This window comes from Rousettus aegyptiacus, unplaced genomic scaffold (assembly GCF_014176215.1).
Source record: "Rousettus aegyptiacus isolate mRouAeg1 unplaced genomic scaffold, mRouAeg1.p scaffold_m13_p_12, whole genome shotgun sequence".
In the NCBI taxonomy this organism is placed as follows: domain Eukaryota; kingdom Metazoa; phylum Chordata; class Mammalia; order Chiroptera; family Pteropodidae; genus Rousettus; species Rousettus aegyptiacus.
In genome coordinates, this window is record NW_023416287.1 from 3,955,088 (window position 1) to 3,973,193 (window position 18,106).

The 18,106-nt window shown below is 54.0% G+C and overlaps 1 protein-coding gene across 1 annotated transcript; it reads right to left on the reverse strand.

Annotated features, from left to right (window-relative positions):
• Nucleotides 1-15,928: 15,928 nt before the first annotated feature.
• On the reverse strand, nt 15,929-17,852 carry MC3R (melanocortin 3 receptor). Its single transcript, XM_016134143.2, has one exon. It carries the CDS (start codon nt 17,398-17,400, stop codon nt 16,441-16,443), a length of 960 nt encoding a protein of 319 aa, XP_015989629.2. The 5' UTR covers nt 17,401-17,852; the 3' UTR covers nt 15,929-16,440.
• Nucleotides 17,853-18,106: the final 254 nt, after the last annotated feature.

Consider the following 18,106-nt stretch of genomic DNA (forward strand, 5'->3'; position numbering starts at 1 on the left):
GTCCTGCTAATGTTAGGGTCAGGACTATTTCTGGTACAATAAATATTTTCTTTTTAAAAAAAAGGAAGAGGAGGTGGCAGGTTATATTAAAATATAGCAGTTCCCAGGTGGTGGCCTCCTCTTGTTGGTGGCCGATCATTCACCACCGTGCCTGGTTCTCCTCTGCTTCTGGACCTACAGGAGGATGGCATTTGTGTCCCCTTGAAGTTAAGCATGGTCACGTGACTTTCTTAGGCCAATGGAACGTGAGCAGAAGTCGCAGTTGTCAGAGGTGAAACACTCAGCCAGTGATGCAGAGTCATATGCCGATGTGGAGGGCGGTCGGAGGACGCAGCCTCGCGTCCTGCACGGAGGACTGTCACTGCATTGGACAGGGTGGCCTGGACTCCGGTGGACGTTGGTCAGTCATGAAAAGAATTTCCAATGTGTAATGCTACTGAGAATTTGGGATCGTTTCTGCCACGTAACTTGGCACGTCATGACTAATAGAGTGAGCGGTGGTGTTTTTGCATCTTAGGAATGGATGTTCATTTTCCATCTAAAATATTTCGGTTTAAAAAGCTATCACCTTAGAAATGTTGAGTCAATTTTAGGACAAGTTATAAACCGAGCTGGTAATTGCCTGTAGGTGAGACAGAACCAGCCGGAGTTTGAGAAAGGCAGGCTTGATGTATCATCGTACGAAACGCCCACAGAAGTCTCGGCTTTAGGGGAGATGTGAACTGTCTTCGGCTTGTTTTTATATATTGCGCTTAAGCTGGATGTGGGATTTTGGGAGGCAGTTGGTGTGAACAATGCCAGGGAGAAAAGCGGTGACTACGGTGAAGGTGTGAGGAGGACTAGACGCTGCAGGAGAAGTGTCGCATGATGGGCTTTGTCGGACACGCCGAGGAGAAGGGTTAGCTGGGTGGGCATGGGCGTCCATGTGGCTCTCACGGCACCTGCTTCCAGACCGTCATCCACTGGGCTTTTCTATTCCCCCTGTGAAACTGCGCTCGATGTAGTTTTTTTAATTTTTCTTTTTTCATGTGCTTGGGTGCCGGGGGGGAAATCCTTCTTCAAAATGGCAGCCTCCATGTGCCAGGATGCGGGAGGGTCTTACGTGCCTAGCTGTCATCACGACTATGATGACAAATGTCAGTTTGTTTGATCAGAAAGTGGAGATTTATCCACACATTCTGGATACAGGCAGTGCGGGGAAATAGTTTAAAAAATGACTAGTGAGGGTTTCAGCTTTTCTCTCCCTTGCCCGATAATGATTTCGGGTGAATCATGGCTGCTTGTGCAAGTTTTAGCCAAGTTGCCTTAGGTAGTTTTTACATAACATTTATGAAACCTTCCTGTAATTGTGACTCATGGTCATGCTTCTACTCAGAATGTTGTTAACGCTGAGCATTTCAGAGAGAAAAATGCCCAAGCGCTGTCGCAGGCTTTCAGAGAATCCAGCTAGGAGAGGAGAGGCCGGGTGCCCAAGGCCATCGTCTGCCGCACACGCCCTTTGTCACGAAGCTCCGGTGACAGAGACGCCAAGTGCGCGTCTTTGCTGTGCCCCGTCACTTTGTTTTGGAATTAAAAAGCAAAACATATACGTGTTTGTCCGAATAGTCAAATATTGAAATGTACAAAAAGCAAAGAATGCAAGTTTTCCTCCCTCCTCCCTCCCCGCCACGCCCACCCTGTAGCTGTGACCACTCTTAACTCTGTGTGTATTCTTCTAGGTCTTTCTATAGGAACACATGCGTGTCCTATTTATTTAACTGATTACAACTGTGTTTTTTCTAAAGCGATACCTAGTCAATGTGGGAAATGCACAGAAGCATTTTTTAAACAGGCATATTCCCAACTTTTTTCCCCCTATATATTTACACTTTAAAAAAGTGGTATTATGAAGTGACCCTATGCATTGTAATACTTTCATGACCATTTTTTAGATAAAGACATTTGTGCGTAATTCGCCTAAGGTCACACACATCCTGGCTGGGCCCTAGCTGGGATTTGAACCCGGGTTTCTGTGATTGCAAATGCCCCATCCTTGACGACTACACCATGCCATTTGTACGTGTTGGTCGTTTAATGAAAAAACTCTGCTGCATGTAATAAATTCTATCGGCGGTCTGGGCATGGACGGCCCGTAGCCGCAGTCAGTTCTTAATTAAGGAGGAGAAGGGAGCTGTTCACAGCCCTGAGTCACCTCCGGGGTTTCAGGGGAACTTGAGTTCTCCTGGGACGCTCAGACTGTCTGGAAATGTGGTCGGGTTTTCAAGGCAGAGCTCATTTTTTCACTCCCTCCCTCAAGAGGAAGTCAGTGTGTTAAGCCGTAGGATTTTCATCTTCCATTAAAGCACAAATGCCAATAATTATAAATAGAAATGCTTTTCAAAATGCGGCCCTTGTGCACCTATTGAGCTGCCACTTTCCGCCGCGGTACATAAGGGCACCTCGCCCGTCTCATTTCAGTCGCTGAGGGACGCCACGGGGTCACTAAGTGAGCCATTACCTTGCTTCTCGCAGGGCCTGGAGCCTCGAGCGCAGTGCCTAATAGACACTTTTCCTCAGCGCTCAGGGGGGAAAGTACGTGAACGGCTGCCGGGGGACGTCGGCAGAGCGGGGGCCTTATGGTGTTCTCGGCCGCACTTGTCCTCACGCCGCCACCGGAGTGGAGTTGACGCCGCGCCCTTCGGTGTGGGGAAACCGCAGGCCCGGGGCACCGGCGGATCCGGACTCGGCTCCGACGCCAGGTTCCCGGGGCTCTCAGGTGTCCGCGTTCCAGCTCCCGAAGTGGGGAGATGGCGGCCCTCGTGGAGAATGGCGGGGGGCGATGGCGGACACCCTCGAGGCCCCGGCTCCAGCGCCCCGAGGCCCTTTCCCCTCCCTCTGCCCTGGAAGGCCGGCGCTCCTGCTGCGTCACTCGTGTGTTGCTGTGTTTTCGTTGGGTGACCCTGCACTGTGAGTTACACGTGCATTTCGTCCCTCTGCCCCCAGGGCCCCGAAGAAGACAGGCGGGCAGAGGGGCCCGAGTTTTCTCCCGGCGCGTGGTCACAGCCTGCCCCCAGGTCGCTGGTCCCGCTCACCCTCCCTTCACGCGACGATTGTTATCGAGAGCCTGTTCTGGGCCAGGCTCCGCGCCAGGCTCCGGGAAGGGGGAGCAAGGCGGCCATGGCTGCACCGGCGGGTCGTGCCAGCTCGGGGTCCCGGTCTCCGGCCGGAGAAGCTTCGGTTTCCCCTCCAGAGCCGTCTTTGCCCCCTCCCCCTGCCTGCTGCCCCTGACGCCTGTGATAAGGCGGTGTGTGAGTGGGGCCGCGTGGGCATGACCACGTCTTTTGACAGCCTCTTTGTGCCCCGCCCGCCCCTCCGTGTAGACGCCCCGGCTCCTCTTAAGTCAGCCTCTCCATCTTCTCTCCGCGCCGGTGATAACGACGTGCTCTTCGTCGTCCTTGGGTTTAGGGCCTCGGGCGCCCGCGCTGTCCCCGTGGTCCCCTGTGGTCCCCTCCTCTGCACTTGTCCCTGGTTTAGCATCTCACCTCCCTCCACTCCCGTACCCCTCGCCTCAGCCCGCTTTGCTCGTGGATAAATCCCAGGAGAGGAGCCCTCGCCGCTAAGAAATGAAGCATTTTAGTAAGTACTTTCGGAGAAAAGCACGAAAGTGGGGTTTGCTGAGCAAAAGCCCAGGGGCCTCGTGTGTCCCACACATGACTCCGAGGCGTCCCGAGGGCAGCGCTAACTGTTTCCCTCGGTAAGGTTTGCTGCGGGCAGCCGTCTTTGGGCACTTGACGAGGAGGAACTGCAGGTTCCAGATGACAGAGGAACAGTGTGTCTCGGATTCGCCGTCTTTGCTCTTGAAGGACTCTTGCGCCCCGTCTCGGCGGGTCTGTCCCCTGCACCGTGTGAGCAGGGCGTGGGAGCGGGAGGCTCTCGGGCCTCAGAGCAGCTTCAAAGGTGATCGCAACACTGAGGATGGAACTTCACTGGCTTAATGGCTAATGGTTCATGTGACAGTTCCGCTGGGCAGGTCAGCCTGACCTCGCGTGTGAGAGGACGATGTGTAATTATTGAGATTCCCCCCCGCCCGCCTCCAGCGGCAGCAATCACTTCTCGTCCCATTAAAGTGAATTAATTATTTTTGGTGTACTGAACAGCTAATCATTATCCAGTCAGAGAAATGTAAAGCCAGACAGATTTCGGTCTTTTTCTTTTCAGAGTTCAGATTTATGCATTGAAGAGGTATGTCCATTTTTTCAAAATTGCTCTTGGACATTGCGCAAACATTTTAGACTTTGAGGTTTGGTAATTTTCCTTTTTTAAACACATGCTGTTTTTTTCTTTTTAAAACAGTTTATTTTTTGTTATGACATGATCGACAACCTTCCTCCCAATCACATGATTGGACCGGAGCGACAGCTAGAGCTGCCGGCTCCGACCCGGGCACTCGGCTTTGCCGCTGTCTGGCTGTGTGACTTGGCTAAGGCGCTGGCCTCTCTGGGCCTCGATGCACACACCGATGAAATGCGAATGATGTCTGTGTGGTTTTGCAGATGAAAAAAATTAAAGGAGAAGGAGCGCCGTGATTCGATCTGCATAGAAACATCTAGCACAGCGACTGGCCCAGGGGCAGTTTCTGGTGGGCGGTGGCCGTTTTGAGTGATGTTTTGGGTGACATCCCGTGAGTCGGCGGTCGACTCAAGGTTCAAAGCCCCATCGTCCAATCCTGTGACGCGAGCTCTTTAATAAGGGTGACCCGTGCTTCCTGGACCATTTTTCAGCCGACCAGCGGCTGATTCTTAGAACTTGTGCCGTGAGTGTGGCCACACAGGGTCCTGTCTTTGGCGCAGTTCCTACCCGCTTCACATTTCCGTTTTCTTACCTGTAAAAGGGGACGATAAACAGTTTCTACGTCCAAGGGTGTGAGGGGAACGAAATAAGCATTACGTTGAACAAAGTCCTACACTTAAAGCGCGGATGGTGCCCGGTGCCCAGGAGGCGCTCGGTGAGCGTCGGTTCTCTTTCTTGCCCTGACGTTACTGTGTGGCGTGGCCCCGACCCCACGGCACGACTCAGTGTCGGGGCTTCCGACGCCGTGAGTCTCAGTGCCAGCAGGCACTCGTGGGGCGAAGTGCTGGCCCTGCGCAAAGACGGGGGGCGGGGGTGGGGGCGGGGGGGGGGTATGCGAATTTTCCTTTCTGGCAAGAGAAACTGCCGGCGGGTCTCTCCCTGCAGAAGAGTTGTGGATCCTCTTTGTTCTTTGAAGTCCCTGACGTGAGGTGTGGAGGGGCACTTGCTCAGAGCAGAGCGAGGAAGTGGCGTTTTTGCTGGGCTTGCAGTGTGGAATTTGGACGGTGGGGGTTGGGGGGGTCAGCCTGCATAAGATGCCCCGGGGCCTTCTGGAAAGACACGTTTGCTAACACAACCGCCTCTCCCTGGGAGGCAGGGTGACCTGCCGTGTGTACGGGTAGGGCTCCCACAAAGATCCAGACACAAGGAAGAGAAAGAGTCCCAGGAAATGAAAGAACTCTGGAGGTAGGGTTGTCGGATTCAGCAAATGAAAGTACATCTCATTCGAATCATCTCATTTGTTCTCCGCGTGGGGTTGCAAGACAAAATAAAGGACGAATGACTCTTTATTGTAAATACGTTCTGTTTGATATTTGGGATTTGCTTGTATTGAAAAAGTATAGGTCATTTATCCGAAATTGAAATCGAACGGGACGTCCTCTCTTTTACCTGGTAACCTCCGTGCTGGACAAGTGGAAGGACCCGGGGTCGGTCTGGCAGGACTGGGATAGGTGGCCACGAGGCTTCAGGTGGCCGAAAAGGAGCCCGAGCTGCGGGAGGCCTGGGCCCTGGGCATCCGCAGCTGAGCGAGGACAAGCACTTGAGCCGTCCGGGCGGCTTTGGGGGCGCAGCATTGGGGGAGCGGGGCTCCACGTGCCGTTTGGTCCCGTTTGCTCTTGGAGGTGAGTAAGGCTGGACGGCACCGAAAGTGTTCGGCGTCAGCTTACCTCCAGGGGCTGCTCTGGGCCTCCTGCCCTCGCAGGCCGCGGGGCCGAGGAGCGGCGCATGCTGGGCCGGCTCGCCAGCATCTCGTCTCATTTGTCATTCCTTTGTGGGTTTACCCTTTCAGACAGCTTCGTAGAGATGTAATTTACATACCATAAATTGCTTTTAGTAATTTTATGGAGTCGTGTGATGACCCGTTTTTACTCACAACACTTCTGACACCAAACATAGGGGTTTTTACCCCACGCCAAGCAATTTTCCAACGTTTCCTACAAGTCAGGTCTTACACTGACTACCTGGCGTCAGTGCAGACCCCGCCGATGTCAGGCTTGGTTCCAGAAGGCCGCCCTCACGTCAGATGCCAGTCACAGTGCCAGGCTGTCACCGGTACTCCTGACTGGCCAGTTATTAATGGGGCACGAGAACCAAATGTTAAAGCAGGCTGTACTCAGAGACCGTCGTGCGCAGATCAGCCCTATGGCCACGCCGCGAGGACACACGCGGAGCAAAGGAAGATGCCTGCTGGGGTTGCTAGCAGACTGCTTCCCCACGCCATCAAGGGCGTGCTGGGAAACAGTCTTCACACTGCCCCTGCGCAGAACAAACGCGATCATTCATTTCCTAGGGCTAAAACCATGGGGAAGCTGTGGATCAAAGGCTGGGACTGTGCGGCCTCTCACGCTGCATGCCCTTACTCCCAAAGGAGAAAAGGCAAACAAAGCCTTGAAACTGTAATTCATAGAAACTAATAATGAACATAAAAACTAATAATTCATAGAAACACATAAACTGAATTCCCTCTACGCTTGGGACCCCTGCCTTTGCCTCGGTCCCTCTCATTGTCTCTGTCTCTGTCTTTCTGTCCCTCTGAGTGTCTCTCAGGCACCTTTGCTCTTTGTCTCTGAGAGGAGACCACGCTGCCCCTTCTCGAATAAACTTTCCCTTTGACTTTGACTCTGGCGTGCACTTGGATGCTTTCCTGAACTCAGTCAAGAACTCTCTCTTGGTGCAGGAACTTGAACTCCCACCTGGGGACTTACCCTGGCCTGCATCGCAACCCTCTAATCATGCCGTGGTCTTTCTGGCCACCAGCCCTCCCACCGTGAGTCATCTCGTTAACACACAAATAACACTCATTACTGCAGATTCCAAGGGCCTGGGGAGCCCTGTGCCAAAAACTCGGAACTGGGGACGGAAAGCAAATATTTATCTTTTATTTATATCACATACGCTCACACCACAATCCAGTCGTAGGGTATTTCTGTCACCCCCATAAGATTTCTCGTGCCTGTTCACAGTTAATCCTCAACCCCATCCCCAGCGGTAGGCAACCGCTTTCTGTCTCAACGAGTGTGCCTTTTCTATATTTTGTGTAGATTGGATCATGCAAAATCCGTCTCATGTGTCCGGCTTCTTTCCCTTAGTGCAGTGTTTTGGGCGCCGTCCGTGTCGTAAGTGTGGTTCATTCCTTTCTGTGGCTGAGTAAGAGTTCATTGCATGGATGGGCCGTGCACTGTTGACCCCTTTATCGGTTGATGGACGTTGGGTTTTTCCACTTTTTGGCTATTCTGAATCCTGCAGCTAGAACATTTGCATGAACAGCATTTTCATTTTGAGTAGCAATCTGTATGTGTGTGTGTGTGTGTGTGTGTGAGTTGGCACGGAGGAAGAGAGTTTCAGAGTGGAAGAGGTATTTGAGGAAATGATCCACTCATTTTTACTTTATAGTATGGTTTTAAAAGTTAAGATATTGTTTACTTACAATTCTGTCAGATTCATAAAACATAGCATTTGATTAGCTCTGAGAAGTACTGCGGCCCAGAAAAAAACAATTTTCCTCGAGTGGTGTTGTGAAATCAAAGAAAGCCCTCGGGTGCTGGAAACAGCTAGAAAAACAAACGTGGGGGACCACCGGGTTCAGAATGAAGTGTCTTTTCTATCATGTCTATTTGTGTTTTTGCAAAGAATCTTTTAAGTTCATTTTAGTGGTTTGAAGTGAATGTACTGAAGAGTTACCTAAAGAGTATCAGGCGTATTTTTAGAGAAGCAAAGGAATCCTGGAAGGCAAGCCTGTAAAACAGCCGCATTGGCAGTATTTGGGGCAGAGCCGCAGAGCGAGGAGAGAGGCAGACAGGGACCAATTCCTCCTGCCTTGTTTTGGAAGCAGCAGCCAGTCCTCTCGCGTGGGACCTCCTCTCCATCCCTCACGGTCCATGTGGTTTGGTGGGTGTGGCTGATGCTCCTTCCCCAGCTCCAAGGCGGGGGTTTTATCCAGGCCCGAGTAAATGCGCTGGCTGGAGCGATGGGTTCAGAGGCTGGCCTTTGATTCCTGTTAGTTGGCCTGAGGTTTGCTTCCTTCTTGTTTCGGGTGGTGGTACGTGGGCAGGGAGACCATTGGAAAAGAGAAGCTGGTTTTCTACTGGAGTCGGTGAGCTGATAGAAGTCTTGTGCTATTAGGTCCACCATGTGGAGAAAAACCTGCCCAGGAAAGGAGCAGAAGTTAGTCTCAAGGGACAGAGGTTTCTGAGGACATCTTTTCAGAACCTAGAAAAGGTTCTGTAGCAGGGCATGAATGGATTTCTTCTTCTTTTTCAAGTTTTTTCTTGAGCCAGTTTGAGATGGGTTTTTGTTGGCTGTCATAGAAAGAGCCTTGACTCTGCTCATGTCTGGAATAAATCGAGGTCGTCAGAATTTGATTTACACATACGAAGGTGACACACTGTCTCCAGTTCCTAAGTGTTGCGGACCCTGACCCGTTCACGTGTTTCTGGCTGAGCTTTAGCAAAGACGAGGCAATTCGTTGGCCTTTGCCCTGGGCATCGCCGTCTTCTCTCTGCCCCTGTTTGGGAAGTGACCTCAGGCCGGGGTGGTGAGGAGGCTTGAAAATTTAAAATCCACTTGGTGAAGAGCCTGCTTACTCACTCAGATTAAAAACAAGGCCATTCATGTTGCAGATGAGGAAACTGAGGCACAGAAAGGCTCAGCGATCGGGTCGAGACGCGGTGAAGACATCCACTGGCCCGGTGCTGTCTGTTTCTTTGTGTGCCAACTTTCATCTTGAGGGGGAGCCAGATCTTGCTTGTCCGAGGATAGTCTCTTTACCTGAGCGCGGGGCCTCCTGAGGACAGGGTCTCCTGGGGGGACAGGACGGTCTGCTCCGTGTTACGTCCCTGCACCTGGAATGGCAGCTGGTCCATGTTAAGCACTCAGCAAACATTTGTGTCGGAAGAGAAGGCGCAGATCTGGTGAGGAAGCAAACGTAGGCTCAGAAGAGAGCACACGTGAAATAAGCCAAACGGTCGAGGCGAAGCCTCCATCTTCTGAAAACATTAAGGAATGGTGAGGTCGGGATTGTCGTAAGATGCAAGTTAAGACGAGGTCTTATTCTCATGAGGACATGCGCGGGACTGACCGCCACGTGCGGAGCGGAGTCCTCGCCCTCTGCGGCTGTGATGCTCGCGGCTCCCGGAAGCTGCGGTCATTATTCCCGCTTCACAGACGGGGAGCTCTGGGCTCGGAGGGGCCAGCGTCGCCCAGCGCCGGCGGCATTCTGGCCCCAACCCGACTGACTGCGAATATCCAAAACATCACGTCGGAGCCTAAGAAAATGTCCCTGGACCCCGGCTGTCCTCCCTACCAATTAAGACACATTCTCTGAGGGGCGGGACCCGGAATCAGGATTCTAGAAGTTGTGCGGCTGCCTTTGGATTTGACAGCCTGCCCTGAATGCTTGCGCGTCGCCCGGGCCCCGTGCCGACGGGCCTGGAAGCCTCCGTCACTCTTACTGCCTAACCCGTCTCCCTGAAGCTCGCGCCGTGCGTGCCTCTCGGCCGGCTTTTCCTCTCTCCGGAGTTTTCCGGTGGGACTTCGTATCGATGGAATCATCTCATCTCGTCGTGGGTGGCCCAGGGGGCGGACTGTCTGCCGGGTGAGTTACGCCCTCGTCTGCAGTGCCGCTGACTCACCTGCCGCTTCGTTTTATCCCAAACGAATGGCTGCTGTGCGCAGAGGCTGCCTGAGCCGGGAGCGGGCGATGGAAGACGATTCCCTAAGCAGAAAGGCGCAGGATGATTCACTTCATTCTGTCCCCTCTTGATTTCCAAGGCTTTTCCTTGGTCTTACGTGACTGAGTCAATACAATCGCGTTTTGGAGAAGCCGCCATAACCGTGACTTGCAGCCGTGAACATCGTCTTGTCCTGTGTTGATGGCCCCGTGGAGCGGAGGCCTCACCGCACCCCACACCAGCAGCATCGCCACCAACTCGGCGCCAGTCAGAAATGCAGGGTCCCAGGCCCCACCCCAACCCTGTGAATCAGACTGCATTTCAACAAGATCCCAGGGGGTTTCGGGTGCATGTTTCAGTTTGAGAAGCCCCACGGGCTGTAATAAGGTGACCCACTAATATTCCCTAACAATAACATTAGCAACACACGTGATGTTACCAGGTCCCCGGCACTGTGCGAGGGGGTCTTCTACGCAGCGTGTTCGCTGAGACTTCTCGACAGTGCTTGGCTCGGGTGCTAATACCAGTCCCATGTTTCTTGGCGAGGTAACAGACGACTGGTGTTGGTGAGAGGCAGTGAGGAGCTGGTCCCCAGACTGAATTCCGGTCTTGCCAGCCGCTGAAGTTCACGGCCACGGGCTCCAGGCTGCGACATCCATCTGTTTGGATGAATTAAAGATGAGGTCTCAGGTCGCTCACGTTGGTTGGTTTGTGCACCCCTCAGATGTCCTCTGAGTACCTTGAACAGGCACTGGAGTGACTTGGGGCAGAATAAGGTGGAGCCCGCCTCCTCATGCTACTCCTGGGGAGGGAGTGGCAGCCGGGAAAAAGTAACGGCCCTCTCCTGCTCCCCATGGGCACCCCGATTTATGCTCTGGGCCGACCTTGAGGGGGAACTCAGCACTCCGTGGCTCCCCGAAAGGGTGAAGCCATTGCCCCGAGCACTGGTGGCCGCGCGCTGTTAGGTTTGTCCCCTCTACACTTCTAGACCCTCCTCGTTCCTTGTGCAGCTGCCCGCCCACTGGTCCACAGACCGTGAGGTCCAGCAGCCGCCGAGTTCCTCAGAGCGTCCGACCCACAGACGCTTGTCCTCCCCTCGGGATTCAGCTGCCTAATTAAGCCCGGATCGTGTTAACACGGCTGTCGTCTGTGGTTAGCGCAGCACACGGGAAGCGCTCCGTGCAGGTCCACCTGGAGATCGAGGGGTCCCTGAGCGCCTCACCATGCGGGAACGTCGGTTCTGTTGCCCAGTTTCCTGCTTTCCTTCTTCTACCTTCATGAGAACGATTCCTGTGTGATTCTGCTCGCCTTGCTGGCAGTCTGTGAGGAGAGCAGAGCAGAAGTTGCCTCGAGTCATCTGCTCTAGCGGTTTGTTTTGTTTTTGTGTCTTTTTAAGCTAATTATTTTTGCAAATCTAATTTATGTGTAAGCGCAATGTGCATGCAGATCACAACAGAGCCCATCTCCTCTGAGCTCGGAGGCTTTCCCTCCTGGGCTCTCAGCCCCTCCCCCAAAGCCCCAGCCTGGCCTTGCCTCTCGCCCCCCCCTCCCCCGCTGGCCTCTGTATTTGTGGGAATGCTGCTGCCTACAATCGACTAGCCCAGTAACAGAGAGTACAGGTTGAGGACCAGCTTCAGGCAAAGCTGGGCCAGGCACAGGCGCTCACATGGTAACGGCAGGAATTTTCTTTCCTTTGCCTGCTTTCTTTGATGCCGGCTTCATCTCCGGGTAGACTGGTTCCTCATCTCGCAGCCCCAGGCAGCGTGGTACCCAGAGGTCCAGGTGAAAAACGGCCTTTCTGTCTCAGTAGTTCAAGTGCAGGAGCTGAGTCTCCCTGGGCCACTGCGGGTCACAGATACAGCTGCTGTGCTCAAGAGGTGGAGGACCCCAGTTAACCAGGTGTGGGCCAGGCGCCTCCCCCATGGCTGACGTTGAGGTGAGATCTGTGTCCCCTGAGCCACAGGACTAAGACAACAGTCACTGGGACAGGGACAAGGGTTGAAAACCACCCTTCAAGCCCAGCTCTGCCGGTCACACAGAGCCACTGCTGCAGCTCAGAGACGGAGACAGACTTGCGCAGAGCCACACGAGCCTCGAGCTGTGCCAGGCCCCAGGCTCTTCTGAGCTTCAGCTCGGTTTCCTCCACCTGCCCCCGCCCCAGTCTTTTCAGGGTAGGCCAAAGAGCATTTGCTTTTCTGCTAAACAGAGCCCTTCAGAGCCCCTCGTGGCGTTCACCCCAGAGGCCCATCTGTGACATTGCTCTGCGTTCCCTCTGACGCCTCGTGGGATGTGGGATGCGCCAGGCCCCTTCGGAACCCAGCGCATCACAGCACACCAGAGAGATTCTCTCCCCTGCAATTAAAAACAAGCACAACACTGCCAGGGGCGAATATCTGTCTGTTTGGAAGGTCAGCCTGTGCTTTCTAAAGCAGTTAGAGAAATGAGCTAATTACTCAGGTATTTCACGGGAAATGCATTCCTTTGACTTGAGCGGCTCACACCACCTCCACTCCGCTGCTGGCTCTGGGGGCCGGACGTGCCGCCCGTGTGGCCCGATGAACAGCCTGGCGAACGGAGAGCTTCTAAGAACTTCTCTGTATATTTATTATCCTTCCATTGGAAAATACACACATGAAAAAGCTTAGTGAATTTTTACAAGTGGGTCGAGAGGTGGAATGCTTCCGGCACCCCAGAGGCCCCCCTATGCCGAAAAAGAAGAGTTTAACTAAAAAGGAAATCCCAGGCCAGCGGTTGCCAGATTTGCCAGAGAAAGAAAGGTTTACTCAGACTCCACGCCGGGTACCGATATTTACTGACGGCGAGGGTCACCGGTGTCCTACAGACTCTTTGTCACAACAAAGTCACCTGTTCGCTCAACACGTGTTTTTTTTTGGCCAGTTTTACATGTTAGGCCCTGCTTTCTATTGGGGGAAATGGATGATAATTACATGAATTAACAAGGAAATAGAAAATAGCAATGAGATTTGTAATCAAGCATTACTTCGTGTGAGTGACTGGGGTCTTCGTTAGAACGAGTAGTCGAGGAAGTCATCTCTGAGGATTGGGATGGAGCTTGAATGATAAGAAGGTGCCGGTGTTGGGACAATATGGGGGGAGGGAGACTCCAGGGGCCAAGGCCCGGGGGCAGCAATGAGGTGGTGCCTCTGAGCCCAGCGTGGGGTAGGAGCATGGGGGAGGGGACTGCGTCCAGGACTTACCCGAGGAGGTCAGATCGTTAGCACAGGGGGAGGGGGTGAAATTTTACTCACAGCCAATGAAGAATTTTGAGAAAGAGTGTGATCTGATCTGATTTGTATTTTAAAAACGATTTTGAACAGGCCGCCGTGCGGAGAACGGTTTTAGTGGAGGTGAGAGCGGATAGATATTTCCAGTCGAGGGGGCTCGAGTATGTCGTAGCCCTCAGCCCTACAGGAAAGCACCACAGTTAAGCTCAAAAGTTCAATTTAAAGACTTCTATGGTCCCCGATCTCGCCTTGGAGATCAGGCGTGAAAAGTGAATGTAACTTAACAGTGAATTAAAACCATGCTGTGCTTTTATTTTCACAAATTACGCATTTTCGAACCTGACTGTTCTTCTGCTTGAAATGTGGGTTCCCACATGAAGACCCGGGAAAGCGGCTGTGGAGGAGACAGTGACGGCCTAACGTTCAGAGCTGCTCGCCCTCAGACGCGGACGTGCCCCCAGGGGTACCCGCAGACTTCAGAAAAGCACAGCCAGTCAAACGACTCATCCTGCCGCTCGGTTTTACGATCTCTCTATGGAAACTCTGTGTGAACGCCTGGACTCGCGAGCTGTGGAATCACGCCCCGAGGTCTTCCTCAGTGGCAACCCGTGCCTCTCACGCCCTGGGCCACAGCTGCACTGTCCCCACTGCTTCGGTGAGAGGCGCTAGGGTGTCGGGGCTGGACTTGGGGATGTGGGTTGGGCGGCCCGAGTTCGAATCTCTGCTCTTCTACCTGTAGCTGAGTGTCACAGGCAAGCTCCCTAACCCTGCCCAGTGTCAGATGCCTCATCTGTAAAATGAGGATGACCATAATATATGCCTCACGGGGTTCTCGCAAGGGTCCAAGCAGCGGATGCCATGAGGTAGTCAGCGCGTCTGCGGGCAGGGCGTCGGCGCGCCAGGCAGGCAGGTGCTTTTGGCTCCATGTTATGCTCATTGGGAGTCTGTGCTCATTGGGAGTAGAACTTCAGAAGTGGTCCCCAGACAGCGGCTCCCTCCCTTGCAAGACTGTCATTGTTGGGAATGCAGAATCTTAGGCTCCACTCCAGACCTGCTGAATCAGATTTTGCCCTTGAACAAGGTCCCGGGCGATTCTTGTGGGTAATTCTATCTGAAAGCGCCAAAACGTGTGTAGGAACGAGGGCCGGGTCGGTTTTCATCATGGAAACCCGTTGGCAGCATCATGTCGGTGCAAAGAGAGATCGGCACCGGGACCCGAAGCGTACAGTGACCCCGACTCACCGGGCACCCTCGGACAACCGCGTGACCCCCTGGGACTAAGCGCCTTCATTTGTAAAACGTGATCCATTTACTTGGGAGGTTCGTCGAGAGGATAAATGAAATAATGCGAAAGTCGATATCCAAGAGTGAAAAGTGAGTTATTTATCTTGTTTATATAGAAAAAGGACATCGTAATTCCGACAGCTGTTAGCACAATTTTCAAAGAATCCGGTTCTCCATTTTCCACATTCGCTTGCCAAATGGCAATGGATAAGACCTATTATTTGGCATCTCAATTAAAATAATGGAGAGCAACAGTGGCCCGAGAACTACAGCTTGATATATTTGGAAACTAATGGGAGAGTTTTGTAGTCTGGCTCAAAGGCATTGCCCTAGAAAAGACCAGACTGTGGCAATGGGGATGTTTACGCCATTTACAAAATAGTCAGAATTGCAGTATGACATACGGCGGCCAGGTGCGGAAGTCACCAGGATGCTTCGGGTGATGTATCTTAATGCGTCACACGTTTAGCAGCCATAAAAGCCTTTTATTATTTTCAGACGTCACACTCAAAAGCAAGAAACAAGTGATATTGTTTCTATTAGCCAAAAGTACTTGTTTATATTGTTTATATTATATCTACAAATACTACTCCCCCCCCCAGTATATTCTAGCACAAGGGAAACACGGTTGTACACCAAAGACGCAGCACAATAGAAGAGTTCATGGTGTGTGTGTGTGTGTGTGTGTGTGCGTGTGTGTGTGTGAGAAAGAACAGCCAGAAAGCACGGCCCGAAGCTGTCTCGGGCGGGAGGGAGTCTGACGGTCGGAGCAGCCCCCGTGACGACACAGTGCGACCAGCAAACCTTGCCCTGCGCGCGGGGGGCGAGCAGCCTTACTCGAGAGGGTACAGAGGTCGATACCAGGTCACCGCACTCTTAACACCATGATGCACTAAAGGAGCAGTAATTCCAGAAACAATTCTCTTCCCTAGAAACATTCAGGAAATCGCGTGACAGAGTCACAGCTACTATGAGCAGAGCAGCTTCTGGGAAAGCCACGGGCGTTTCCACGACCTCGGCCACGATCCGGAATGGCGGGGACGCAGCGAGACGCTGGCCCTCCCGCCCTCGAGGCCCCCTCTCGCGTTAAAGGTGGAAAAGGAATAACAGGGAAAAAGGCTTTTTTTAAAAAAAAATAGGGAACTCTACACCTTAAGGTAACCTATACCTCAAAAGATCTTGTACACAGGTATGTTCTGAATTTCCAAAGCACTCGATTTCTTTTTCATTAGAAATCTGAAAGCTGCCTTAGATTCAGTGCATAAAACCCAACAATCACAGCAACAGCACAAACAGAAGTGGGTTACATTTCGATGCTCTTTTTCGGGGGGGAGGGGCTGGCGAGGGGCGTCGGGAAGAAGAGGAGCAGACAGCATAGCATTGCTGCTTTCACGAGGAGTTCACTGGGAGACCGTTTTCCTGTACACAGAGCAATGGCATAGAAATGCAGCCTCTCAGGAGAGAAGTGCCAGGCCATCTGAGCAGCTGGCAGCCGGAGGTTGCGGCCGTGACAGGTGGTTGTGGAGGGCTTCGAACCTCCCTCCCGTTCGTGAGAGTCCTTCAGTCTGGTCTCACCTGGAGCACGAAGACACGATGGGGAGCAGGCGAGCAGGCAGGCGACGCAGACCCGGGGTGCACGGGAGCGGGTGCGGCGAGCGCCCGGAACGGCCTTCTCCCGGTGACCGTTCCGGAAACCAGAGAGCGCCACTTAACCCGCGTCGGGACCCTCTCAGAGAGCCTGTTCTATCGACCGTCTCCACTTTCAAAAGGGTTTGCAAGCTTCAAGGCGAAGGGCATGCACGGCCAAGGCTGCGAGCACCTTTTCACATCTTCGGCTCCCCGCTCTCTTCTTTCTAAACACCGCGGCCGGGCGGAGGGTCGGAAGCGACCGGGCCGGCCGGGGCCGCCGGCGCTCAGCCGCCGCAGCCGCACAGGATCTCCTTGAAGGTGTTGCGCAGCTCCAGGCTGCGGAAGGCGTAGATGAGGGGGTCGATGACCGAGTTGCACATGATGAGCACCAGGTAGGTGTTGAAGTGGGCGGTGTAGCAGACGCAGGAGGGGTGGGTGGGGCAGGCGACGATGAGCACGAGGTGCAGGAAGAAGGGGGCCCAGCAGACCACGAACACGCCCAGCAGCAGCGTGATGGTCACGGCGCCCTTGGCGCACGAGCGGTGCTGCGGGGCCGCGCCGGCCACGGCGGGCAGCGCCGCGATGCGCTTCACGTGCAGCCGGGCGAAGAGGCACATGTGCACGTACAGCGTGCCCATGAGCAGCAGCATGGCGAAGAACATGGTGATGAGGCACACGATGACCATCTTGCTCTCGGAGTAGAGGATGAACACCACGCCGCACACGCCGCAGCACACCCAGATGGCCGCGATCGCGCCCAGGGCCTTGCGCACCGTCATGATGCTGTGGTAGCGGAGCGCGTAGAAGATGGTGACGTACCTGTCCACGGCGATGGCCAGCAGGTTGCAGATGGACGCCACCAGGGAGATGCAGATCATGGAGTCGAAGACGTTGTCCATGTGCTGCACGAACTGGTCCTCGAAGGCCAGGTAGTCGCTGTTGACGATGGCGATCATGACGGTCTCCAGGGCGTTGGACACGCTCACCAGCATGTCGGCCGCCGCCAGGCTGCAGAGGAAGAAGTACATGGGGGAGTGCAGGTTGCTGTTCCTGCCCACGGCCAGGATGACCAGGATGTTCTCCAGCAGGCTGACGATGCCCAGCGCCAGGAAGACCTCGGGCTTGATGAAGACCTGCTCGCAGAACCCGCTGCCGCTCCGGTTGCCGGAGGAGGGGGCTGCCAGGCGCTCCGAGCCGTTGGGCAGCGTCGGGTGAGCAGGCAGCGGGCAGCACGAAGCGTTCATTGCTGACAGACGGGCCGGTCTGAGCCGGGGCCGAGGGCTGCTGCTGCTGCCGCCGCCGACGGGGGAAAAGATCTCCTTCCCGGTACTTGTTGTGGCTGCTTGTCCAGTCCCGACTTAGATTCTGTTCTCCCCGGGATGAAAGGAGGATGGATGGAGAGAGGGGGAGAGAGAGAGAGAGAGAGAGAGAGTCGGAGAGTCTCCTAGGAGACACACGGATAACTTTCCCCTGCTTCTCCGGGATGAGCAGCGTAAAGAGTCTCTTCCCTGTCGCCTTCCTTCTCTCTCTCTCTCCCTTACCTCTCACCCCCTCTCGTGTCCCCACTTGGGAACAGAAAACCTGCCACTGGTTGTTGCTACAGTTACGGCTGTTTTCATAGCAGGACAGGGGATGTAGACCCTGTCGTTAGAAGTGAGGGGCGAACACTCAGTTTGCAAACACGGCTGGAGGCAAGTGACTGCCTAATCGTCAGCGCAGCGAAATGACCACTGAGCACCTGGCGCCGCTGACCGACCGCAGGCGCGGGCTCCCGGGGAGATGAAAAGGCAGGCTGGCGCCCTCTGCAGGCCAGACTGCTCATCTGCGTGCTGGCGGGGCTGGGAGGCTTTTGTCATGGAAACTGCCACAGGCATTCATCCATCCACCTACTGTGTGTCAGGTCTCTGCTGGGTGCATCACGTAGTGGTGAGCAAGACAGACGCACTGTCC